Source organism: Myripristis murdjan, chromosome 13, assembly GCF_902150065.1.
Source record: "Myripristis murdjan chromosome 13, fMyrMur1.1, whole genome shotgun sequence".
In the NCBI taxonomy this organism is placed as follows: Eukaryota; Metazoa; Chordata; class Actinopteri; order Holocentriformes; family Holocentridae; genus Myripristis; species Myripristis murdjan.
The window spans coordinates 26,680,389-26,707,448 of NC_043992.1; the positions used below are offsets into that span (position 1 = coordinate 26,680,389).

Here is a 27,060-nt window from a genome sequence, read left to right on the forward strand (position 1 = left end):
AAGAAAAAACATTTGTCTCGTCACACCTCATTTATGAACTGCATGGACATTCTGCTCCACCGGGAAGTTTCTCTGTTATGCCAATTACCATAATTAAATTGATCAAACTTCATATAAAAATATGATGCCAAATGCATTGTTTTATAACAAAAAACAGAAACAAAATAATATTGTTTGACGACTGAGGAGTGATCAACAAATGAAAGTCATATCCATAAGCCTTATATAATACTGAATACCTTTATTGTGGAGTAGGTTGACTTTTTTTCTAAGTGCTCATAGTAATTGCCGCTATCAAGGGCGTGCGCGCTCCTGTCAAGTCGTGAACGCGAGCTCGTGCGCGCGCCCGACCGAAGGCGAATGCGGTACGAAAAACAAGCAAGGATTGCCGGAGAGACAAGACGGGCATACTTTACCTCCACATCACAAGATCATATTTTGGAGCGTAAATTTCACGCCCTGTCGGGTCGTGTTACAGTCGGAGACGGCTGAGGACATTCCCGGGGAGAACAATAGGGTGAGTTTAAGTAGTTTTCAGTCAAGACGCCGGCGACTATAGCAGAAATCTGGCGTTAGGTGGGGGAAAATGACGATGTGGCTGTAATTTTTGCACCTCCTTTTTATGTCTCAAAATGGCGGATAGGCCGCTTGGAGCAGCAGGTAGCTTGTCAGCAGAGTTTAACCCTCTATCCAAATGAACAAACAAGTCCAGATGAAAATATCTGTGGTGGTTAATGTCACTATAAAAACTCAATGAAATTACATCTGGACGCATGTAATATTTCTCAAGTCAGGGTGAAGTTAACAGTTGGCATGTCAACTTTGTGACTGCATCGCCGGGAAGCTAAGCTACTAGCTGACGTTAACTTTAGCTAACGCTAGCCTGGCAGGGCTAGCTGACGTTATCTGACAAGCTAACTGGCTGTTATGTCGTCAAGTCAAATAAAATAACAGCTTATTTAGATATAAAAACACGACACAGTGCAAGGTTTGTGTGTATTAGGTTTATATTTGTTTCCTCCCTCAAGTTAGTAGATGGTGCGTTTGTCACAGTCTGAAGCAGCATTAGCGAGGGTCCTGCGCTTATCAGCCTTGCAGAAATCTCGCCACAAAATCAAATGTACCACGACGCACCCATGGCATTTACTCCTACTAACGTTACTTCCATCACGATGGTAAATATCACATGTATTGCCAGGGGTTATTTTGTACAACATGGTGCATCTATGGTTTCTAGAAGGCTGCGAACGAAAGCCAGTACCGGCGTCATCTGATTTATTCTACGTGATGTGTTAGGCTAAAATCTTTTAATAGTGTAACATCACTGATGCAGTTTTCGCAACAGAACAAATTCCAGACTGATCCTCGTTCCTGTTTGTCAGTAGCTGTGATCAGTCTGTTGGTGATTGTCAGTGAAGCTTGGCTCCCCTCCTGCCATGCTCAGCTGAGGCATCCACATCATGACTGCAACTTGGTCTTGTTCATGCGGTTTGTTGGTACGGCATTAGAAAATCAGGGTGGAGCACTTGAGAGAAGATGAGTTGACATGAATTGTCACTAGCTACCAACTAACACATGCTTGCTTGTTTTCCGTTTTACCTCTTTCTTGTTCCTACATGTCGATTTAGGACCCACAATTCGGGTTAGGTATTTTTTTTGCACTAAGGGTTTGTATTTTGATTAAGTGAAATTTTGTGTAGCTCATATCGAGGGACGGACCTTTAGAGCATACAAGGCTGTTCATTGAAACAGACCGTTCTCCTTATCGGATTTGAGAAGCGTAGCCAGCGATTTTGGATGTTCAAAGATCCTTGTCTGATGTACTCCTACCATGGCCAAAGGAGTTCCCGGCCACGCCTGTAAGGATTGCGTTGCAGCTGATGCAGCCACAGTTATGGGATATTGATGAAATTAATTATTTTTGAAAATAGTCAAGCCTCAACAAAAAGCTTGGTCTTTGACTGCGTGATCTTCTCTTAGGTAAGTGTCTTTTCGAGTACGACTGACTTAAAGTCACAGGCTGTCTCAAATGCAGCAATTTTTAAGAGGAAATTGGTGCCCAATTTAAGGCTTGTATATTATTTGACAGTTAAAATCTTAGTAAATGTCAGGACTTGACGGAATATAATGGCAGTTTATAAGGTAATAGTAACATAATCCCCCAAAGCAGTTCCTGAATTTGTGCCACTAAAGTGATACCAGTGCACATACTTTATTGTTTGATTTACTTCAGTTGAATTAGTTGCAACCTACCCTGATCTAAGTAGAAAGATCTGCATGTTTCCTGTTAATTTGCTAAAAGGCTGTGTCTACTGTCCAATGTGTCTTATGTCTACTATGGCTATGTCTTTGTGAACCTCCCCAGCCTACAGCCTGTTTGCCCATTGCAATCTTTCCTCACAGACTGTTGTTCCTCAACGCAAGCCAGTCTTTGACAGAATAATACTTATTCAGGATTTGAGCCATTACAATGAATTTCCATGTAGTTTCTGTCTGTATTTCTGTGTGGAAGCCTTCTTTTTATGTTAAGGCTGTACCCTAATTTTTGATTTAACTAATGGTGCTGCTCTACTTAATAAAATTGGGTGTCATTCATACAAAGTTTGAGAATCCAGTGTCACAGACTGATTAGGATGTTGAAATGCTCCAACGTTCAAAACATGGTGCAAGGTGTTTGTGTTATTTTCTGAGTGCTGATCTGTTGTTGATAGCTCATCATGTTGATAAATTAGAAGCATAGCAGTTTTTAATCAGTACCAACATTTAATAATGATCAGATATTGGCTTGTTCTTTTCTTCAGATTTTCTCAACTGTAAAAATCATCTTAAGCTTGGTGAAAAATAGCTGACACTGACAGAATAATCTTCATGAATATCTCGATCTTCAAAATGGAATGTAAGATTAAATAGCTGGATTGTTGAAACTATTATTCTAAAGGAGAAGGATGCTGTGTTTCCCAGCGTGCTCTTTCCCACTGTGACTGAAACAAAAATGGTTAGAGAGAGGCTGTTTCTCATTGTTAGTGTGGCGTGCAGAGGAGCAGATGCCTGTGTTATTCCTCCTCTGAGTTGACAGTAGAGTAGAGGCTGACCTTCTGGGCACCCTGCCCACCAGCTAGCTGACTGGTCATTAATGACCTACTGCCATCAGCGACCACTCCCTCCTTTTCCTCCAGCTCTGGTCAATGTCGGTCAATTTATAAAAGGCTTGGTGTAATTAAATGAGTTTTTTATACATATTGTACATAACTGAGGAAACGTATGGCAGCACTGGCATGAAACTAACTCTGTATTCGATGAACCATAGAGACTGTTGAATTCAATTTAAGCAGCCAGTTACATCAGTTGCCAAAGTACTTTGTAGAATAGAAAAGCTGGATTTGAGACAAGTCTTGATGTCTGCCAAAGCGTCACAAAGAACTGACAGATTTAGCAGCTACATTTAGGATGTTTACTGCTAATATTAATTGCAGTCCAGATTGTAGTATGTTATTGTAAATAACAGCCAATAACTTGTTGGCAAGACGTGGATGCCTTGGAGGCGTTTTTTTTTTCTCATTTTGCTGCCTCGTTAAATGTTGTTTATATGGTTGATTTTATACATATAGCTGGATGATAGTATGCCGGATAGCTGTGACTGTGTTGTTCACTTATGTTTGCAGGTTGGTATGGGCACATCACTGATATGTTGTTCCTGTGAGCCTCCTCCCCCTTTAGACTCTACCCTCTCTCTCTGTGTCTCTGCACTGCTGAGCCCTCCCTTAGTGGATCTAGGCTCTGATCTGCTAATCAGACCTCTTCCATCAGGGGACTTTTGACAGTGAAGATTATGGACCTGTAGTTTAATTGGCCACATACATTTAACTGTGTGAGAGAGATTTTTTCCCATCTGGCAGCTAGTCTGCTTATATATATGTAGAGGGACAGCCAGGATGGTGAAAGTTTTTGTTTCGACCTAACACAGATGGAGGACTCCATTCTGTGGAGGCTGCATGCTGCTGCTGCTGCTTTGGCATGTGCTACTAGTCTCTTGTTTTTTGCTGCTGAAGAAAGACACTGTATAAATAACCATATAATTTAATGTTCGATAATAATTACCAACCTGACAGAGTTTCCTTGTGGGTCTTGGTGGCTGCAAATTGCTGGCTGAGCCAGACGTTTAAGTCAGTCTTATCATGAATTAGTGATAATGCTCTTCAGATGATTTCTGCCACAGTGCTCTACCAAGAGTGAGCATGTGCAGAAGCTGGACATGAGTTACAGAATTAAGCAGTCTTGCAGTCCACTCTACAGAGGAAGTTATTCATGCAGAGTTTGCAGTGGGGGACATTGTCCTTCCTGTTTACAGAAACAATAGACTGTCAGACAATATATATCTCTATCTATTTATGTATGTATCTATAATTTCTTTGAAAGAATGGATCCTAGGTGATTGAGATGAATATGTCTTGTACTTTATTTCATGGGCCAGATGAGATCACTGTGCTGTCTCTAAAACCCTATGGTCTCTCTCAGTAAAGTAACCAAACAATTTTTTTCTATATATTAGAGAAAGGTGCACATAAAAACCATTAACTTTCACTTTGATACAGTTTGAATGATAGTAATAAACACAAAGCTTGGAAAACATTTTCAGTCAGCTGCGGGTGACGTGAAACAAACATTTACTGGAACTGACACAGCTTTGTGTATCCATTCAGATCATGTGTATAGTGAGCTGCTGGTTTATGAAATAGAAACTTAGTGCAGGACAATAAACAGAATGGTTTTCCAGAGGTTAATATTATACAGCACTGTATAGTCACATTGAGTTATGTTAGTGAACATCAGAGCAGAGCACATCTGATTAAAAGAATTAATAATTTAAAACACCCAATCAGTCAAATTTACAGTTGGACCATTACCTACTTCAGTTAGCTATTAATCACAACTTTGGTCAAATTGGCCTATCATTAGCTAGTATCTTGTGTGCAAATGAGAATTTACTTCATAATAGCATGACAGTGAATGAGTATTCATCTCCTTAGTACAGGCTAATGACAAACCAAAATCGGGTATAGAAAGCTGTGAACTGAGCTTTCCAATATTTCTTACTTGATTCCTTGTTGTAGCACACTGTCAGTGTTCATCCAGTTGATACAGTTTATGCAATAGACAGTGGCCTGTTCTAGCCACAACATTTATTTTAATTAGTTGACATGTAAATTACTGTGTGTGAAGCTGTCTCAGATGAAAATATTGTTGCCACTAAATTATATGAAAATCTACAAAAGAAATAGCAGTGTTGGTGGCAGCATTGACACTGGTGGTAAACATTAATCAGAAACCCTGTAAGAGGACTGTCAGTTTTTTTGTACTGGTTGTAGTTCTAGCGCATTGGGTTTGAGAAATGCTTGTTACAAATATGCATTCTTACACTATTTGTAGTATCCTGTTGTGTAAAGGCAGCTGAGCTGGAGTTATCCATATGGATATGTTCTGGTGTGTGTGTGTGTGTGTGTGTGTGTGTGTGTGTGTGTGTGTGTGTGTGTGTGTGTGTGTGTGTGTGTGTGTGTGTGTGTGTGTGTGTGTGTGTGTGTGTGTTTTAAACACACCAAAGGTTTAGTTTCCACAGTTGAACTGTATTATCCTTTCCCTGGTTTAAAAATAGTATCTCAGTCATTGTTTGAAGAAAAGGCTGTTGTCTGCCCTCTGTACTGAGCTGGAATGCTGTGTGCCTTTTGTGTTGAGCGAGACGTTGTTCAGCTTAGAGAGAGCAGAACAGAGTATGTATTCTAACCAGTGTCCTGAAATGCATGTATAATCACTCCTTGCTATCCTTTTCATGTAATTTAGCATTTTTTGCCCTCTATATGGTTGTTGAGCTTGTTAGTAGTGTTCCATGTTGTTTGTTGGAGCCAGTCAGGGATTATTAATGTAATTTTCCTTGCAGTCAGGCGACATCAGAAGTGACATCAACAGCAGAAAATGCAGGCACTCCAGATTCCGGTTGAGTTGACAGGGGTCGATGACATCATGATGCTGGCGGCAAAGTCCAAGCTGCTGTAATTGGGAATCAGAGGTGATAGTGAGGTGACATTGTGTTACCCTGAGCTGTGCTCAGATTGTGATATTGACAAAAATCATTGTTGCAGTATGCTTTGTATTCAGCTGTTTTGTTCCTAGACACAGTGCACACTTGCATTCAGGCTAATAACATTAGTGATAATGTTCTGTTTCTTTTGCATAGCATTTAATGGGAGTGTTTTACCACTCCTTTGTTTACAGGCCTGGAAGATATGAGAAATGCAGTGAGGTTTATCAAAATATGTTCTATATATGCCCTCTCTGTTAAACATATTTCCTTGGTAAGTCACACTACTATTGAATGCTATGCTGCTGACTACTCTGTTATCTCACATTGATTGTAGATGCCTCATTAGCATTAGCATTTTTTAATCCCCTGACATTATATGCTCAAAGTATAACTTGTATCATGACTGTAAAAACTTAACTCTTTGAGAGTTTATCGTGCACTGGAAAAATTCTTGAGGATCTAATCTAGAACTATTTTGAAACATTTTCTGACAAATGATTTAACCAGATGTTTCCTAACATGGTTTTTCCTGTTTTAGCTACATGTTAGTTGAGAATTTTGACCCAAATGTCACAAGTTGGCCCATACTTGAAATATTTAGGTCTAGCCCATCCTCCTGAGTTATGCTTGACTACCTAAAAACAGAGAATGTGAATGTGCAACCTTTCTTGGCATGGGTCAGTGCGATTCTTGACTTGGCCCTCTGCTTTTGCATTGTTAAACTGGCAGAAAGAGGCAGACAACATTTTCTATTATTCAGGGAAAATGGTGTCTTAATGAGAAATAATTAATAACACTGTAGCTCCTGTCAGGAAATTCCATGACAACTGTAAAAGCAGTCAGTGCAATTTCTGTAATGGGCCCTGTATTGCACAGTCCCTGCTGGTACACAAAGACAAGAGAATCAATGGGAGGAAGATACATACCATTAACTGTCCATGGGCAGATTTATGGATGCACCACGGCTGCAACTCAGTCCCTCTTCCATCAAGGCGGACCACATTTGTGCTGAGCCAATTACCCTGATTATGTGAATGTGCAAACATTGTACCCAATACTGAAGCCACAAATGAGCTTTACAGAGAGGGATGGCTAATACATTAGTGGAAACACACATAGATGACAACTGCCAACAATGGAGGGAAATGTTAAAATGTGCAAGATGATGTCATTGCACACTGTGCAAGGGGGCACTTTTTTCTGCATTAGTCTATTTTTCCTTGTTAGTACATTATGTCATTGTAGCGCTGTTACCTTGAACCACAGCAGAATTGTGTGGCGATTGCCAGAGACCCTTGGCACACAGTAATCTCAGCATGGTCAGAGTTACACAGACTCTCAGACCGCTGTTAGGAGCTGACATCAGAGTCCAAAGGTTAGCTAGTGCCTAGGGCAGCTTGATGTCTGTAATGCAGTTAATGTTTCTCTGTCAAAAGTGTTAAATATGCAAATAACTAAGCAAATACCACTGTTTGTTTTATTACCCTGAAACTGCCTGTCATCTTTATGTTTTGAGTAAACACTAACTCTCTGAGCTGCTTTTAGGGGGTGCTCAACCTCTGTCTCCCTTTTTCTTTACAAACAGCAGCAGGAATGAAAAGGGGGAATTTCTCTCACTGATAATGGTATGCACTTGTTGACATTAGGGATGTATTAAACGCTCCTCTATTGTAGCTACCTGTGGTGTTTCCAGCTATTTTCACATGTAGCATATCTCACATTAAATATGTATATTTCTGAATTTCTGTGTATTGTTGTGTGATTGTTCTGGTGGTTGCAGAGCCCCAGGAATGGGTAAATTGGCTTTGTTTGTAGCTCTGTTTACTGGTCTGGCAGAGATTTAGTCAGCCTGGTCCCAGTAGACTAAGAGGCTTACTGTGGCTCACCCTCGATATTATAGTGAGTAACTGTTTTTAGTAAGGTGCTTTTCAGGAATACGATGCACTGTAAAATTGCTTTGCATTGTTTGACCGTTGTTGTTCATCAGTTAAATACACATCCTGTTACTCCTTGGATTCATTTTCTCGCTTTAGTAAAGTAATACAGTTTTTGTTGACACAAACAGCCATAACGATTGCGTTATGCCTTCTGTGTGGCAGCCAGCTATTGAGGAGCACTTGTAATGGATGATGAGGAATTTGACAAGAGAGCAGCCGTTATCCTAGACCCGCTCTGCTGTGTCCTGTTTTTCTTTTCTGTTGGCAAGGTGGGAAGTGAAGTAGGCTGCTGGGAGAATGTGGGTCAGCTCTTGTGTGTGCGTTGAGAGTGGAATTTGCTGTAGGAGGAGGCCAGCACTACAGGACCGGTGACATGACAGATTTCAGTTTCAGGTTTTGTAGTGTGAGTGTGGTTGGAAAAACAAAAGAACAACACAGAAGTTTAAGGAAACATCTAATACATGGGTTTTCCCATCTGTTATTGGTTGGATGTCCAAGTGTTGTCAAAGCCTCGCTAGGGGACTCACAGTCTCTCACTGGTAGAGAATCCTGTCACATTGGTCTTTGATTACACAGTTATTTATATTTGCCTCTTGTCGACAGTTTCACAAGGAAAGTGCTGCCACGATTCTTGTCTCAGGAAATAGGGCAGACACTGATGCAGCATTCTTGTTTGACTTATGAGTATTCTCATCCCCCTTCTACTCTTCATGTTATCTTTCATGCATACTTAATGGTAACTTTCCTTCTCTCTGCTTTCCAGATGCAGTGTAGACTTTCCTGGTGACTTGTCTGCAGGCTCTCCACTTTACTTGTCCCTGGAGCCATCCGTTTGGGGGGGGCAGATTTCTGCATTCCCCGCAAAGTCTGAGTCTCTGTCTGGACCGACCCAACCGCCTGTCATAGGAGTACGCAGTGCACACTCGGCCGTGTTGTTCGGATCAGCACAGCTCATCTCCTGACTGAGGAGAGCGCAGCAGCTGCACACGATTCACCTTGTACTTCCTGATCCCCCCCGGCCCCACCCACACCGCCTGTCACCATGGTGCTGTCACAACGGCAACGAGATGAACTGTAAGTTGCCATCACATTGTTGCAATGTTAGGGCTGGGCTAGAAATATCAATATGTTAAAGATACTTGAATTTTCTCCCTGTTGCATTTAAACAGAGGGATTTTCAAATCATTTGTCAGTGATGAACCATTGTGATGAATCTGCATTTTTTTAAAATTTTGACTTAAACAGGGAGGGTTTTGCAAAACATGCATGGTGTTTTTCTAGCACATACCAGCTTCACATTCACAGACTCACACACATTCACACCTGCTGCCCAGCACCACCACATTCCTCTGCTGTCACTGTGCAGCTCTACAGAAACAAATGGGGGTCATGTGCCTTTCTCAGGAATGCCTTGATGATGATTGTTTAAGGAGAGGAGAACATTACTCATTCAGATTTTACTTTTTTGTTGTTGTTGTTGTTGATGCATGTTTTGTTCATCAACGTAAAACTACACATTATTTTTCTTTATTTTGCCTTATTTTATATGAGTTTCTTGAATTAAAAATTAAGTTTAAATTAACATTTAAATTCTAGGTTATCAACCTTTTAGGCTGAGGATCTCTAGCCTAGTAATCCTAGAGATAAAACCCCAACCTTGATCAGGGATAGCATCACATTTGCTTTTATAACAATAATTTTTGCAGTCTCTGGTATGTTTGAGCCATGGGATTGCCTGGCATATTTTCAGTTCCTTTCTGTGTAGGAAAAGCACTTGGCATGTAAATAAGCCTTAGTTAATATATCATATGGATTCTGATTTCATTCAGCAAAGGAAAAAGGTACTGTTGTATGCCTTTGTGAAATTGGTGGTAGGAGAAGTGGATTAATCTTTTCATGTCCTTTATTAGGGGCCGTGCAGCCTAAGCTGCCAGGACCCTCTTGTATTCCTGCGTTTTCTTCTTCTTCTTCTTCTTCTTCTTCTTCTTCTTCTTCTTCTTCTTCTTCTTCCTTTCTTCCTTTCTTTCTTCCGAGGAAGTCCTACTTCCCATGCACGAAAAATCACCAAATTTTGCACAAAGGTCCAATCCCATGCCAGATTACCTCAGATGCAAACACAAGCCAATAGTCCTGATGGTGGCGCTATAGCAAAATTTCAAAACTTCAAATTCATAACAAATCAACCATATGTGCTACAGCTTTGCAACTTTCACCAAAATGTAGCCCTGATACTGAAGAAACTTGTGTATACTTAAACCTATCGCAAATTATGAAATCTATCACTCTGTTTTTTTTTTTTCAAAAACTGTAACCTATCTCCTCCCACAATTTTTGATCAAATGTCACCAAATTTGATACAGAGCATCTTCAGACTGTCCTACACAAATGATCCACACAGACTTTTGATTTATCAAAAATTGAGCCTATGGTGCATCAGAATGTTTGACTGTAAACGGTACTGTAAACATACACTTGCAAATTCTTGGCAAATAAATCTTCAATGTTCATGAAAAAAATTGACAAAATTTTGTAGTCGTGGTAGATGATGTGTGGCAAATTTCAGAACTGTATCTCAAAAACTCACTTTTTGACAACATTTTGAATTTTGCTCTCGTGAACAATTGGAATCAATGCAAGAATGGCATTTTTAAACATCAGTTTTTCACTTATGGAGAAAATCAGTTATTGTTAAAAACAAATAATCAACATCTCCATGCTGTCTAGATGCAAAATGTGTATTTTCAGATTTTTGTCTTAATAACTGAATTTTTGACAACTGTTTAAAATCTGCCTTTCCATGCATGGATGGCTGCTGTCCTGCATGTAAGTGATTGGCTCAGTCAGTTTGTGAAGCTACATATGAGATTTTAGCTCAGTGAGATAGAGGCCGGTCCTTGGTGTTGAAGATTGCGAGTTCAAGCCTCAGCTTCTGCAACATTCCCATGTCTGAAAACTCACCACATTTTGCACAAAGGTCCAGTCCATGCCAGATTTCCTCAGCTGCCAACACAAGCCAATAGTCTTGATGGTGGCGCTACAGAAAGCCTCTAAATTTCAATACTTTAAAAATTTTAAATAATTTAAAATAAATTTTAAAAAATTTATAATAAATCAACCATTTGTACTGCAGCTTTGCAATTTTCATCAAAATGTAGCCCCAATACCGAAGAAACCTTTGTACCCTTTACAATTAAAGTCAGTTTTTCACTTACGGAGCAAATCAATCATTGTTAAAAACAAATTACCAACATCTCCATGCTGTCTAGATGCAAGATGTGTATTTTCAGATTTTTGTCTTGATGACTGATTTTTTTTTTTTTTTTTTTTTTTTTTTTACAGTGGTTTGAAATCTGTCTTTCCATGCATAGGCGGCTGCTATCATGTGACTGGTTTAGTCAATTTGTGCAGCCTCAAATGAGTTTACACTTGCCAATTAGCTCAGTGTGATAGAAGATGGCCCTTGGTCATCGTGAGTTCAAGTCTTAGCGTGATTTATTTATTGTTGCAGCTGTAATTCCCATAATAAGTGGTGATTTTTGAATGTTATATCCATTTAATATTATTTACACACATTTTGCAGAGCAAGTAAGGGCACTAAAAATTTCACAATATAATTCTTTCAATTATGTTGTCTTCTGTGGTTAACAAAGTTGTCAAGATCATAAACCACCTAACTAATTATATGAAAAGCAAATGCTTTCCCGGGGACTATTTTCTGGCGAGAGACTGTTTCTCTCCGCCCCAATTTCCAGTGATTAAAGTCATCAAAAACCAACAATATTGCTGCTTCTGTGAAAACTAATGACGTCTTTTTTTATGGTGATGAAATACTGGTGTGCAGAAAGCTTGAAATCTCAGGAAGCAAATTTTCATGTCATAGTGGAATGAATGGAGTCCCATGGTTGGAAGGTAGGAAAAATAAGATTGGAGTTCTAAAATACGACAGCTTACATCAGGAAAAGATTAGCAAAAATTGCTGTTAATGACTCTCAGGTACTCGGCCATTTGTTTTGCTGTGGTTTATTCTTGTTAGCCTTTGCTCTCTGAAAGTTCACCCAGTCTGTCAGCCTATGTTATTCTGACACAAACCTCTAATCAAATTTAAGGGCCAAATTAGCTTCTGTTATTTTGATCTAAACCAGATGTTCCCTAATGCTGCCTAGTGACATGAGTACAAATGACAATATCAAAGAGCTTGCCGAATGTCTTTATTTCATGGGCCAGGCTGCTCCCATGAGCTCCATTTCTGTAGCTGTGCCCACGCGAAAGGGACAGTTCTTGAATATTGAAATTGCCCCACCCACAAATCATCAATACCCTGTTAACTGTACCAGAGGTCCAGAAAGCAAGGCCCCTCGTTACAATTGACTTCCTTTGATGTGGAGAAAGTGTTTGCTTGTAGCCAAGAATACACATTGGTGGAAGCAGTTTAAATGGGGAAATTTTGTCTTTCTTCTCCCCCTCAGGATGATCAGTGAATGAGCTCCTAAGCTCCCCAGAGATGTGCCGCCCAAATGTATTTATCATCCACCAACCCTGCACCTGAAAATGTTAATTATTCAGAAACTGTCCTTTTTGACCTTATGATAGAGGAAACTTTCTAACGGCACCTGCATATCCCAAAATACATTTATGGGCCCAAATTGCTTGCTTTTCCCTGAACTAAGCGCAATCAAAAGTGTTTTTATTACCAGTTTTCAAGGACTGGATATATTTTGTCAGTACGCACTACCATTCCACTGGGAAACCATGTGTCTGGGATGCCTGAAATATGCCTACAAATCCTTTGGCATAGGCACTGATGTGTGGCATACAGACAAAGAAATATCTGCGTGTGTGCTGTGCAGCATTTACTGAGCAAGGGGGAAAGTGAGAGAGTTTGCAATAATGGGGGTGAACTCTATCTTGGCCCTGCTGAGTCTGTGAACTCAGTCATTAACCCCTGTGGTGAGGGATAAAAAGGTTATGTCCACGTCCATGTCCATGTCAGATATATGGGGACGAGGAGATGGGATGATCTTGCTGAGCCTCAGCCCTGTAGTAATCTCCTCTACCCAAGCAGTGTGAGCAGACACATGTTAAACCACATTTTTGAATAACACTCTTAATAGAAAGCTGCCTTTCCATTTACATAAACAAAATAGTGTTTAAGTCATAATCTTCTGTATATGGATCAAGATTAATTTGCTTTTGAGATTAACTGACCGTACAGATCATGATTTTACTCGCCTTTTTTCCCCACCGTCATTTAGAATGGCATCAGCTTTCACATGACAAGGCACTTATCATTCTTAACAATGTTTCTCTCTGTGTTTTCAGATTAGCCCCTGTGGGCCTGGCCTGTTGGTATGGAGAGTGCTATTGGAATGCTAATCTTCATGCTCTCCTCCATTCAGGGCATTTTTTCCCCTCTTTCTCCTCTGTTGCACAAATTTCTGGCCCCATAGCTTACAGGAAACCAGTGTGGAACCATTGCACTACTTGAGCCATGTTCAGGCATCTGTTGCATTCCAGCCATCAGACATGTCTGTTGGCTCATTTAACGCTCTCCTTGAGTCCCATGCTACCCAGATCTCATTTCCCAACCAGCGCTCTCCTTTTAGGAAGCCTTGTTGGAACCCCAGCCGCCATTTTGACCAAAGAAATATAGCAGAGAAGGAAATGGGAACTGTGACCCGCTGACTGTCTGCTGTTCACACTAATTTTTCTTAGGGCCCTTTTATTTCTTTGTCACTGGCCTGTTTACCATCACGAAACAAATGCATTTTGTTCCCAGTGCATTCAGGCCCTCTCTTCACCCTCTCTGTTTTTAAGTTCCAACTGCTGGATAGCAGCAAATGACTGCAGGAAGTTTGTCACACCTCCAGTGACTTTACTGTGCAATCAGAAAAGATGTCTTTTACCGCTACATAAAAGACTTCTGAATGGTAAAACAGATCTACAAGGCCAAACAGTTTATTTTCTGTTCCACCTTTATAATAGACATTGGCGTGCACTTTTGCAATGGCCAAAACATGGTCAATTTTCTGTTAGACCCTTATCGAACTCCATAATCCAAAAAGAGTGGTTTTCTTTGTCTCTTTAACTGGTGCTGTTGTCAGCACCTCAGTCAGATGCTGTGATTGCGTAGCATCCTCACAACAGCTCTATTTTTGTGAGCATAGCCAATGAAAAGCACATTTGTGTTTCTTTGCAGGGTCAGAGGATTCATTCCCTCAAGCTTATAACAAAAATAGATACAGAACACAAACTAGCCTCTCCCCTGAAACACCCGGAGGCACCCACATGCAGATGTGCTTTTGCTATAGCCCTTTTTTTCATTGCTTTACAAAGAAACTCCCCTCAGCTTGCTCCATGTCTTCAGCTAAAAGATGGTTCATGTGACTTTGTGCTTTTTCCATAGTCCCCTGGCTGTGAATGTGATGACATAACAGAGTGAATGCTAAGCCCTCTGCTACTGAAGGGACATTGAACTGACGGAAGCAGTGGTACAACGAAGCACAGCCAGTGCAGAGTGCACCATTCAAGCCAGTGCAATCAAAAGTTGGCAGTAGCAAAGTAGAGTTGTCTGTTTAATTAAGCAGTGTTTTTCTGCATAACACTAAGTTCAGACTGGACGTAGAGGTGCCACGTAAATTCACACGTGTGCAGGAGCTTGGCTGTTAACACCAGAAGTGTATTTCTCAGTGCCGGAAATATGTGAACCCTCTCTCTCTTTCTCCCTCTGTGCTGTGTCTATCTCTTAGTGTCTCTCCCTCTCTCATTCCTCATCTCTCAGTTTAGACAGAACTGTCAAATGTGTCTTTTCTGCATGTCCTCGCTCTCTCCCCTGCCTTTCCTGTCTCTCTCTTCAGTCGTTATCAAATACGTCAGAAATGCCAAAACAATAATCTAAAAAAAAGAATCAGCAGAGATACTATTTCTAACAAATATAGTGGATGGGCAGATTCTGAAATTTCATGAGAAATGTGGGATGGGCAGGAAGATCAGAAGGGTTGGCAAGCATGTCATATTTGACAGTGGACAATATATTTTCAGTGTGTTTTCTATTGAAATTCACATGCACAGAAAATAATGCTGAAACTGGCATTTCAGATCACAGGCTGTTCATGGAGCTCTGTGCGTCCAGTCTGATCAGTCCAATTGGTTAACATGGGCAGTGCTTTCACATCCTATCTGAACCAGCCGTAACACTTGCAGTGATATTAATTCCATTCCTTTTTATAATGACTCAGATAATAGCTTAACCTTTGCTCATCATCTCACCCTTTGAAGTAGTGATTATGTTGTCAGTCATGCTCATGTTGTAGTGGCTGTGTTAGTGCTATGCTAGTTTGGCCCAAAAATGCTTTATGTGGAACACTCTGTTCGACATGTGCCTAGTTTAGCCTTGCAGTTTTTGGGTGTGACAGGTGGCTCTGGAGGGGGATACAGTGCACACATTTGTTTACACATGCACACACACATGAACACACATGGTGTGTTCCTGAGCCTCCCTCTTGGTATTCAGTTTGTGGCTGGGTGCATCTGTAGGGGGTCTATCAGCAATATGGATCCTATCTTGCCTCCTGACTGACGGACAGATGGATGGGCATGATGACAGGCTTTCTGTATTGGATCAACCACACATAAAAAGGATTTGTGTTTAGGAAGAGGCCCAGTACAGCTGATGTAGAAGCCTGGAACTGGATGTGAACACTGGTCTGTGAAGGGTTTGCCAGTATTGGCTGGCTGTAGTGCCTCTGACATTGTGCTTTCCTCATCGTACCAGTTTGTTGTTATTCAGCTTTCTTATCTGTTTGCTTTTGTATCGGATATTCCTGTTTTGTTTTATTTTATGTTATATTATGTTATTTTATTTTATTTTGGGGTAGAAATATTAGGTGGTTTTGGGCACAACATTGAAAATCATTTTTGTGAATCTTAACTGCCTTACTAAACAACCTGCTTTTGTGAATTAACTTTGAATTGATGATACATTCGTATTATGGCAGCATAGCATTCATTTCCTTGCACGTATTTGCTGTATGTTCCTTTTGTAACATAATCAAGTCCTTAAGAGACAGTGTAGCTTTTCAGATGCATCATGCATGGCTGTGTTCAGACAGACTAATTGAATTGAATCAGGCATTTTTGTGTATTGATTTCTTTGATCATCCTTGTTAATTTCTGTGTGTGTGATGAGGAGTCTTGTCCTGTGTGTTAGCTTGCTTTTCTGAGCTTGAATGATGCAAAGCTTTATTGGATTTAACAGTGTACACTTTGACTTCTTAAAGTTGTGGCTTCAGTTCAGTCCACTAGATTCCATGATGGCAGATTGATAGGGAATATTTGTATGATTACGTTTTCTGCATATTTTAGAAAAAGTGTGTCCCTCTTTAATGTGTTTTGGTGTGTAGACTGAAGTGCTGGCTTTTTAGTGCCATGCTGCATTTCTAACACAGATACATACACAGGCTTTATTGATGAAGAGTAGTTACTATTATGTCTGAAGTAGAAAGACAGTTTGAATATTAGTCTTATTTCCACTGCTCTCCTGTGGAGTCATTGGATCCCATGGAGAGGGAGCTGGCTGTTTGAAGTTCTTTGCCGGCCTAAGGGTTGATCTCCTTGCCAGTGCTTTTAACTGATCCTAAAGCAGCCAGCTTCATTTCTGCACAACCTACCTGTTTCATAGTGGAATTAGCAGCATTATGCTAATCACTCCTCTAAGAGGCTTTTAAAAGACCAAATCAAATGAAGGGCAGAAACTTTTATGGACGAGTTCCATTTTCTCCGTTTTTTTTTTTCTTCTCCATTTGAAATTATAAGGTGGATTAATTAGCTAGTTAGTCTGGATGGTGAATGACTCTGGGTGATATGTTTCATGTCTTAGTAACCACAGTCAGGGCTTCTCTTCACTAGTCAGGTGGTTGATTTGCCACAGTTTTCATGGAGAACTCTCCATAGCTATGGAAAACTGAATAATCCTGTATAATTTTTCTGGAATGTTTCTGGTAAGAATTTCTACCTGACATGTTATCATTTGTTCAGTAGCAAGAGCTGGTAAGAGGGAAGAATAGGCTTAGCACTGGTTTTGCCAGACTTGTGGGGGTAGAGATGGCTTGGAACAAATTTCTTCTTCCCATTCCCACTTTATTCTTCACTTTTCCCCCTCCCCCAGTTAGAGAAATGGCTTTCTGTTGGTGTACCACTTTTCTTTAGCCAGCTTCCACTCCTCTCTGTGTCCTCGCAGCTTAGCGGACATTTTACCACAGGCAGCCATAATTCAGTCCAATAAGGAAATCATAGTCCCATACTGTGGTAAGTTACCATGACCTTTGGCTGAACACAAAAGCAGTTGGAATACGCAAGTAGCTGACCCTTGCTCTCGTCAAGGTACTCAAAATATTTTTTCTGTTGCAATGCCTCATTGCAGTCTGAGTTAGGTAGTGGGTTTGCTGTTTGAATATGTGTGCTCAGTAGAGTAAGTGGTTACATCACTACACTGCCTTACCTGTTTGCACAGAGGTTATCTTCACCAGACCAGCCATCGGAATGACTCCACTGATAATCAAGCCTTCATAAAAGACATCTGAGCACCAGGGTTTACATTAGCTGATATATGCTGCCTTTTAGCTGATACAAAGTGCAGTTGAAAGGCAGATGAAAATGTCATCTGCCAGTGAATAATGTACAGTAATTGAACCACACTGAACACACACACACACTGTTACTGCAAGCTGTCTCCAGATTGGTTGGGGCTACACACTCAGCTCAATGTTTCAGCCAGTCGGCACGCAATATGCTGTGTATTTATTGGGTTATTTATAGAAATTAAAGTAGCCTTTTCATGGCTTTCTCTGAGTTTCAAGCAGAAATCGTGGTGAAGCTCCAGTCTGTCAGCTACATGGTGGGCTTTGAATTACCTGTTTCTGTCACCGTGTTTCTAGCACCAGTGCGGGGCTCCATTAATGTTGGACGTTTAACAATAAGATCTCTCTGACAGCTGAGTCCCATGAAGCCACCAGACCCATTTTGAGGCAAAAATCAGACAAATGTGGACGCTTAAGTACTATCTACAGTTTGATAATTTTGTAAGTGAAACCACAGTATTTAAAACTTACATTTGTTTTCTATAAATATCTGAAAATAAGGGCCATGAAATCCATATCCAAATCACCAAATATCTCATGGTTCTGTATCACCACTAAATCCATTCACTTCCTCAAGATAACTATCCACTGCATTCATAACACTGGGTGAATTGCAAGCTCAGAAGTGGGTCTGCCTGTGTGGGACTCATCTGCTGTCAGAAACGTTTTTTTAATTGTCTAGGAGAGTCCTGTATCAGTTCTGTTTGCCTGTTTGGGGCTTGGAGCCACCAATTTTTCTACTTTTTAACTTGGATGCCTTTGTATGTTGCACTTCTGTGACTGTCCAGAAATTTGGATGTTTATCAGAAGAATTTGCAGTTTCAGAGAGTTGCTGAATGAAGTTGACAGCTACAGGCTTTGAGGAACAAACATAGGCTCCAGTCTGTTGTGTCAGATTTAATTCATCCCTGGCACAACCAAAAACATGTCTTTGTTACTTAACTAAACACATTTCAAATATAGGCTATCTAGCAACACAAAAAAAATACATGTCCGATCTGCTTGGATTGAATTTAGGAATATCACTGGCAATATAGGCTGTCAAAACAAATATTCTCGTGTAAACCATGCTGGGCACATTAGAAAATATTCTGCCCTTTTGAAATGTGTCGCTACAGTGCCTGTGCATCACAGTGCATTGATACATGCCTTCAGACACGACACACAAAGACCAGAAGCCAAACACTAGGATATACAGCCCATCTAAAATAATCCACAGAAAGGTGAATTTTATATGTACCAAGGGACCTCTTAGAGTGCAGACTTTAGCATCGTCTTTTAAAACATTTATCAGCGGTGTTGAAAGATTGAACAGGCCCATACATAGTCAAGTCTCGAGTTGCTGTATTGTAAGGTATTCATATGGCAGGGGCAGGGAACCATGTGCCATGAAGGGTCGAGAGTCAGCAGGTTTTCATTCCAACCAAAAACTCCACCAGGTGATTTCATTCATCACCTCACCTTCAAGCAGAGAGGAGGAACTAATTAGTGAAATCACCTGGTGTAGTTCTTGGTTGGAATGAAAACCTGCAGACTGTAGGCCTTTTATGGCACGTGGTTGCCTACCCCTGACATGGCACTGGGCAGTGGCCTGGCTTGCCAAGTAAAACTCTGCCTCCTGTTGGAGACATGATTTATTAGAGTGGTTGGGGACCATTGGTAGCTCTCACCATGAGAGTCTTGCATACATTCTAACAACCACTGTTTTCTTGATTATATATGTAGCTTTTTATTGTAGGGGTAGCCCTGGGTGTCCTTACTGAAATTCAGCATAGTTTGTCCACAAACAAGGAAATGCCGGTAGATTGTTTGCTGCCTGATTTATGGGACACATGGAACAAGAACATGGTCTGTTTCATCTGTGAAAAAGATTCACATGTTTGCTATTTTGAAATGCGCATGTGCCAGCCAGGGAGTCTAACAAGTTAGATAAGTGAAAGTTAAATATAGGTTTGTGCTGTTTTGACTGCCAAATTTGTAATGCAAGCAGTTTTGTCATTGATATGCAGTTGGCCACTGTAATATGGTAGGTATTGTCAACCTATGCCATTAGCCATGCTAAAATATCATGAAATGGGCCACTATTAATTGCTTACATGGCCCAGCCCTCTAATCTTCCTTTGAACCCGTTGAGCTGCAGTTGGTTCATTTCGCAACCCATTTAAAACATCTTAAATGTGGAATCATCACTTGCAAGTTTAATTGATAAAACAGGTCAGATGTTTTTTGTAAGTTTTTTCAGTATGCACTATAATAAGATGTTACCCAGGTCTGAGCAGTGAAGGAGGCTCTTCAGCAGACTGATGTAGAAGTGGATGTTTGCCCAGTGGGAATGGGAGGAAATGATGTCACTGGCAGAAAGGCGGGCTGGCTGACTCTCCTCTCTTTCTTCTTAGATGGATGAAGTCATACATTCCCCCCACCCCCTTGTCACTGGTTTGTTGTTGCCTTCTCGATTCTGTAAGGGTTTATCGTCCATGAGACAGCGGCGCTACACTGAGTGCTTCTTTGACAGTCCCAGAGGAAGGTCTGACTGGCCTGGCGTAGGCCTGATGGAATGACATTAGATTCCTCATACTTTTAATGAGATATTGTGGGTGTAGTTCTTCTGTAGTTGTTGACTGATGATAATAGTTTGGCTGCCAGGCATGGATATTCAACTGCGGGAGCCTTGTACACACATTTGAACAGGCAAAGTATAATAACCAGCAGTACATGCTTTCATCTATTGTTCCTTTTTTCTCTGTTACTCGTCCTCTGTCCACTTCCTCACCCTGCCCTGCCCTTTTTTCTCTATCTCCACATCACGTCATCAAGCTGTGGGCTGCCAGTATCCATGGAAACCAGCCGGTGTGCTCTCCTTCTGTCGACATTAGTCCGCATCTTTCTCTTTTCCCTTCTTAGTCCTCCCGTCTTCCTTCTCTTTTGGGGCACTTGCTACATGATGAAAACTTTATGTTGGTGCATTTTTGTTTTTCTCTTTGCCTAAGCAATAAAGGTAGAACCAGGGCAAAGCAGGGGTTTATGGTGTTGTAGGAGTGATGTTGATGTCTGCATTGTGTGCTGCACCACCTTGACAGATGTCCACTTTGATTTTGTTTTCCACTGTTACTCAGCTATGCTTTTGCATGGATTTAGGCGCAAAAAATGAGCATTATCCCCCAATTTTGTTCACTAGCTATGGCATCACACAGCAACACAGCTAGGTTTGTGCTTGGTATTTATTTGTTTGTGTGCTCTATGAAAAAGACACTTACAATACTTTAGATTTGATTGACCTTAATTAGCTCACTCCTAGAAATTACACAAATAAACCGCTCCACCATGCGGAGACTTATTACAAGTAAAGTTGTGCATAATCTCTATAGCACAGTGACTTTGCTGCTGTTGTGTGCTTCTCATTACAACATTACTGAGTCCTGTTAGTATTGTTGTTTACAAAGATAAATGAGGACAAGTCAGTGTTTTCTCTTGCACTCTTTGTTGTCTCTTGTCTTTCCTTGTGTCTCAATCTCTCGCTGTGATGGGCTGTTTTGGTGCTCACTGAGATAAGTCTGTACACAGGACATTTTTTGTTCAGCAGCCGTAAAACAAAGGAATCACTGAGTTGGTGCTTTCCCAGACATTCACCTGTATCTGATGCTGATATCAGACTAATACCAGACTAAAATAACATGTCACACAATCACAGGCTTCTTCCATTTCTAATCAGTTTTTTCAAATTGAATTACCAGAAAAAATTACTAAACCATGACATCAGTCCTGTCAAAATTTATGAAACTATTGAGATTGTATCATATAAAAATTTCTTGCCTGCCACTATGTTGATGGATTAGATCTGTCTAATTGAGAGAAAAAATTGTTATATCTCAACAATTTAAGATAGTGATCACACAATTCTTCAGATCAACACTGGAAATTTCCTTGCATTATTGCTTGGTGCTGTCGGCTATATGGAAGCATAAAGGCACACACAACCCTGCAAACACACCCACAGCACATCAAAGCTACCTCTCTGTCTCAACATCCTTCACGTACTTATACACATGCTTGCACACACCAGCCCTCCCCTAGTTTCTCCGACTTGCAGCAGACAGGCTGTCACAGGCATAGATAACCTCCTACTAACCTTGAGCTGTAATAAGGCCTGCTCCTGTTGTCTGGGATTCAGGTGGGCAGAGGGAGAAGGGGATTCAGCACTCCACACCACACCAAGAGGGCAGAGGGGCCACAGGCTGGGCTGACAGATTGTGCTATACCACCCCACCCCCCACCCCCACGTTGGCATCTCAGAGCCCTGCCTGTCTGACAGCTTGGCTGACTTCTCTTGGTTTTAGTGTTGGGGTTCACATTGGCAGGGTGTACACAGGGGTGCAGGAGGTGAGGACGTATTGTATTACCATTAGATGAAAATATCAGTGACTTTTTGATTATCATTAATCGATCAATTAATTGTCTTTTTTGCCCCGGCGGTCATTTTCTTGCTACATACTTAGGCCTGTTTTCCTTATGAGGCCAACATTTTGCCTTTGGCCACCTCTCCCTTGTATAAAAGGCAAGCTCTTTCACAGTGGGGCTTTCTGGTAAAACAAAGGTTAAACAATCCACAGTTCTCCCTCATGAAAGTCTAATTGGACCGAGAATAATAAAAGCCCAAACTATCTAGACTGAATGACTTGAGCTCCCTAAATAACTCTTGGTAAATTTAACTTCTGCTGAGGCTGCAGTCATAAACTAGGTGTTTGTGTTAGTGTTAGTGTGTTTGTGTGTGTGTGATAGAGAGAGAGAGTGTGTGTATGTTTCTCATGTAGCAGCCCAAGAGACAAAGACGGGAAGAGCTTGTGGGTAGCTGCTCTTCTCTGCCTGTGTAAGCTATTGTTTGTCCTATCTGGATATCTCTCTCAACAAATTTTAACCAGGAGGACAGCATATGGTCCCCATGGTTCTCATGACATTATCCCCCACTACTGATGCATCGGTCAGTTCTAAGTTCCAAGATGCTTTGCACTATATTTACCTAAAAATCTCATTTCCATTTGCAGTTCTGGGATAGGTAGATGTTTGAAAACAAAACAAAACAAAAAAAAAAGACATACAATAAAAGCTCAGAGTACAATGACAACATACAATACAAAAAAGACAATGCCATCACAGATATACAATAAGACACTTACAGAATCACAAAAGACAGCTTAACCCTCAATTTTCTCTTCCCCATCCACAAAACTATAATCATACACACACTCATACACATACACACACAAGGCAAGAGAAGTTTTGCTAAAACTGTATAAATTAATGGGGTCATTTTGAACATTAGTAACTCACCTGAGTGCATAATGTTGCATAATGCCAGAAGGGATAAAGCATGTTGGGGGGAAAGTTAGCTAATTTATTATGGTATTTTATATTGTTGTTATTTTAATCTTGTCAGCCCCAGACTCACCCTCAATTATTGATAACTTATTGCTCACCTCAAATCGCTCAAATCTGCATTTTACGCTTGGGACCCGAGGGTTGAGGTTCAATCAGTGCATTAGGATTAGTGATTCACCATCTTTGCATTTCAGATTTATGGGAATGCTGGCATCTTTAAATAGATATTCCTTGTGTTTGTCTGCTTGCTTATGTATCAGAAAAGATAAACCAGAGGAAAATATCCATAGCCAGTAGCTTATTCAATTCAGTTCAGAGGGATTATCCTACTTCTTCATGTCTCGCTGTCTGTCTTTGTGTGTATGTAGGTGTTGGTGGTCTGTTCACTGCCTCTCATTTCCCCCAGTATCCACGCCATGGGGAGTCATCCTTTCCTATTATTTGCCCAGAGCAACAAGAGCTCATTATAGAGCCCAGACAGATGTGCTCTTGAACTGTGTCAAATGGGCAGAGGTGTGTGTGTGTGTGTGTGTGTGTGTGTGTGTGTGTGTGTGTGTGTGTGTGTGTGTGTGTGTGTGTGTGTGTGTGTGTGTGTGTGTGTGTGGAGTGTTTTAGTCAGTGCTATGTGAGACTTTTATGCATGCCTAGCATTTCTATTTGTGGGTAAGAGTACGACAGCTTCATCCAAATGAGTGAAAAGCATGTAAAATTTAAATCTCTTTGTCTGACATGTTTCCTGTACAAGCACATTTTCTGTCTTTATTTTGCCTCTTTTGAGTACAACTCCATCATTGTGGCCATTTCTCATTGTACTTGACCCATTATCTTGGCTGCAAATCAGGAGAGCTAATTGTCGGTTCTTTTGTCTATTTCAGAAATCGAGCGATAGCTGATTATTTACGTTCCAATGGATATGAAGAAGCATATTCCACTTTCAAGAAGGAAGCGGAATTAGATATGGTGAGTAAAATAAGGATATGTACACACCGGCACATTCAATCAGACTGATTTATCTAAACAATATGCCTTGATTTCCACTTCATGCCATATTTTAGTTGACGTGCTGTGTGAATGCAAACACCTGCACCCAATTACAGTGGTCTGATTAGTGTGTGTATGCTACTTGAGCTAATGCTAATTGAGTCTATAAATTATCATCATCATCATCATTATTATTATTATTATTATTGTTGTTGTTGTTAGTAGTAGTAGTAGTAATATTTTTGGTCAGTTGTGTAAATTGAATTCACACTATCAGTTGTGATAATTTTCTGCACACCAACAGAATGCAGCTATATTTTATCTTGCATCATAATCTTTCATATCAGCTCTGCTCCTCATTTATCCACCTATTTGGATCTATCCTCCTCCTTTGCATCCTCTCCCTCAAGGTTTTTACAGTGAATCCCTGTTTGTAACATGTGATCCCCAAAATAAACTTACATATTCAAGGAAACTCAGAAAGTATTGTCAGGAATTGTTATTATTCTCACAGATCAAACTTCATCCCTGGGATTATACTATTTCCAGTGCAGGAACTGGAGTACTTCTTAGAAAAATGGTGCTTCTGAACCCTGTCAATCATATATTCTATGATCTACAACTCAGCCTCTTTTTCTGCATCTTCCAAATCACACCCCACCCCCAGTGCTTCTCCTCCTCTCCCTCTTTATTCGCTCGTCTCGCAGCCGCTTTCTCTGTGGCAGCCCTGTAGATTCAGGCTGAATAATAGATGAATGGCACAGAGCGATAGGTGCACCCTGTTAGGTTCTAGTACTCAGCTGGCACACTTTGGCATTATTATGCTGAAAACCAAGTCATTTTAACACCTTTTCCCTATGGTCCTGTTTTATTAAAATTGTGATTACTAAACCATTTGATATTCTGGTGTGCCATTATGACAAAGACGTGGTTACGTTTTGTTCACTGTGAATGGTCTTCCCTTTACCTAGGCCCTTTGTAGGCTTATGGGTAGCAGTTTAATGTAATGCTACATGAACCAGTGTGTGCCAGCAGAATTTTAGTAGAAGGGGTAATTGATGTGGGTCATGCTCTTATTCTGTTTTTGCCTGGCAAAAGCCTGCACATGTCTGCATTTGCACATATACAGACACGGATAGATATTCGCTGCCAGTGGACTGGCAGGCTGCAATTAAGTCTGGCACCGCCCATGGTGTGTGTATGTGTGTATGTATGTATTGAGCTGGTGTATTGATGCCATGGGCAGTGTGTCCAGGCAGATGGCAGATCAGACCATGGCAGACTTGTCCAGACTGCGTTCCCTGATCTCTTACTTGTACTTCATACTTCTCTTCTCCCCTCACACCTCAAGACTATGGGCTTATATTTGTTTTGCACACATCACATTTGTCTGAGGGAGCACCCACTTGCCAAGCAGTAGTGGTGTAGCTTTTGATTGTTGATGCCCACAGCTCTCCACACCTCTGCATTGTCTACTTTTGTTTCTAGAAGAGACTGAGGAGCTGGCTGTGAAATTGGAGCGCAAAGCTCATTTTCTCCCTCACTGACACCCATGGCTGCCTGTCAATCTGGGTTTTTGATGCTTTGCTAGTTAGTGACAGCCCCAAGGCATGGTTAAACACGGTGCCACCAAGACTGGTGTAGTGGGGGATGTACAATAAGCAGACATTCACGCACGCACACCTCTTGGATTTATTTTTTTTTTTTCATCTTGCCCCAATTTCAAAAGTACTTACTTGAAAATGAAATATGCAGATATTTTACAGGCTGTTTTCACGGCTAGCTGCATAAGTACTGAATTGACAGCACTGAAATTGTGTGGTATTGGTGAATGTATAATTTCACGTTTTGAATTGTGCAAAGCTGTTTTGTTGTGTGTTGATGGAGTAACTGGAGAATTAGAACGATAGGTATCTGGAATGCAAGTATTGGCAAAGTCCATTTCAAAATCATGGACTCTGGATTCCACATGGTTCAGCTGCAACAGGTATGGGGGCAGGTTCACACTGTAAGGTCAATTCATACGTGTGGAACGCCGCCTTAGTGTCGCCTTAGCTCCCTCAGCCTCTGCGGGCTAAGCATGAGCCACAAAAACGTATGGCATAGCTACAGTGGTGGTCTGATGCAGGAGTACAAATTGACCTTAAGTGTCTGCAAAGCTTCTGAAATGTCTTTCCTTGAATTATTTTAACTGAATTTACACATCAGCCATTTTCATATTTATTAATTCAGTATTAATAAATATCAGCAACTCTTGAGCAAAGCTAGAGACCAAATGCAAAAGAAGCATTTATTTGCAGTTTTCAAAGTTACAATTTGAACATTGTCTGCAGAGAATACATGGCATTGCCGTTTTTTCCCCCTTGGCTGCAACTCTGAAACATAGTACACATTAATTTGTCTTTTACGCCCTGTTCAGTCTCAGCCGGCTTTTATGTAAAAGGTAGTGGCCGGAGGCTGGCTGTTGGCATTAGGCTAACTGGTCTTAAGGTGGAATCATTCCTCTGCCCGCCAAGGCTGCCTCAGGTTAACTTCACTGTTGCCTCCTGTACTGGTTATGTGGCTGTAAGCTGCCTAAGACTTTCTTGTCTGCAGGCGATTAGCTTGTGGGAGAGGGATTAGGACTAGAGTGTGTACTGTACAGTAGGTTGGTGGTGTCTGGCAGTCAAAGTTGGCCTGTGAGGTGTGTGTAAATAATTCCCTGCTCCTTATTACTATGGCCAAAGACCCAGCATGCCACCCCAGCTGGCAGTGCGACCACCTCCTGTAGGCCTCCCTGATTATGCTAAGATCATGATTTTGATTGGCTTCTTTGCCGGTTTGTCTGATTTGCTTTTTTTCCTCCATTTCTACACAGAATGAAGAATTGGATAAGAAGTATGCCGGCCTTTTGGAAAAGAAATGGACCTCAGTCATCAGATTACAGAAGAAGGTTTGTAGTTTTTTTTTTCCCCCAAGAATGCTTGTGGGGATTGTAGTCTTGTGAATGCTTCGTGATACCATTGCTGAATCCTCTTTTTACACTTATTTAAAGTCTATGAAGGAATTGAAAGTG

The 27,060-nt window shown here is 40.9% G+C and overlaps 1 protein-coding gene across 1 annotated transcript in view; it reads left to right on the forward strand.

Annotated features, from left to right (window-relative positions):
• Positions 1–327: 327 nt before the first annotated feature.
• LOC115369837 (lissencephaly-1 homolog A) overlaps positions 328–27,060 on the forward strand; it is a 42,393-nt gene continuing 15,660 nt past the window's right edge. Inside the window, exons 1-4 of the mRNA XM_030066527.1 lie at positions 328–517; positions 8,777–9,087; positions 23,900–23,984; positions 26,863–26,937. Coding sequence (XP_029922387.1) covers positions 9,056–9,087; positions 23,900–23,984; positions 26,863–26,937 — 192 coding nt within the window. The 5' untranslated portion in view covers positions 328–517; positions 8,777–9,055. The remainder of the gene's footprint in view (positions 518–8,776; positions 9,088–23,899; positions 23,985–26,862; positions 26,938–27,060) is intronic.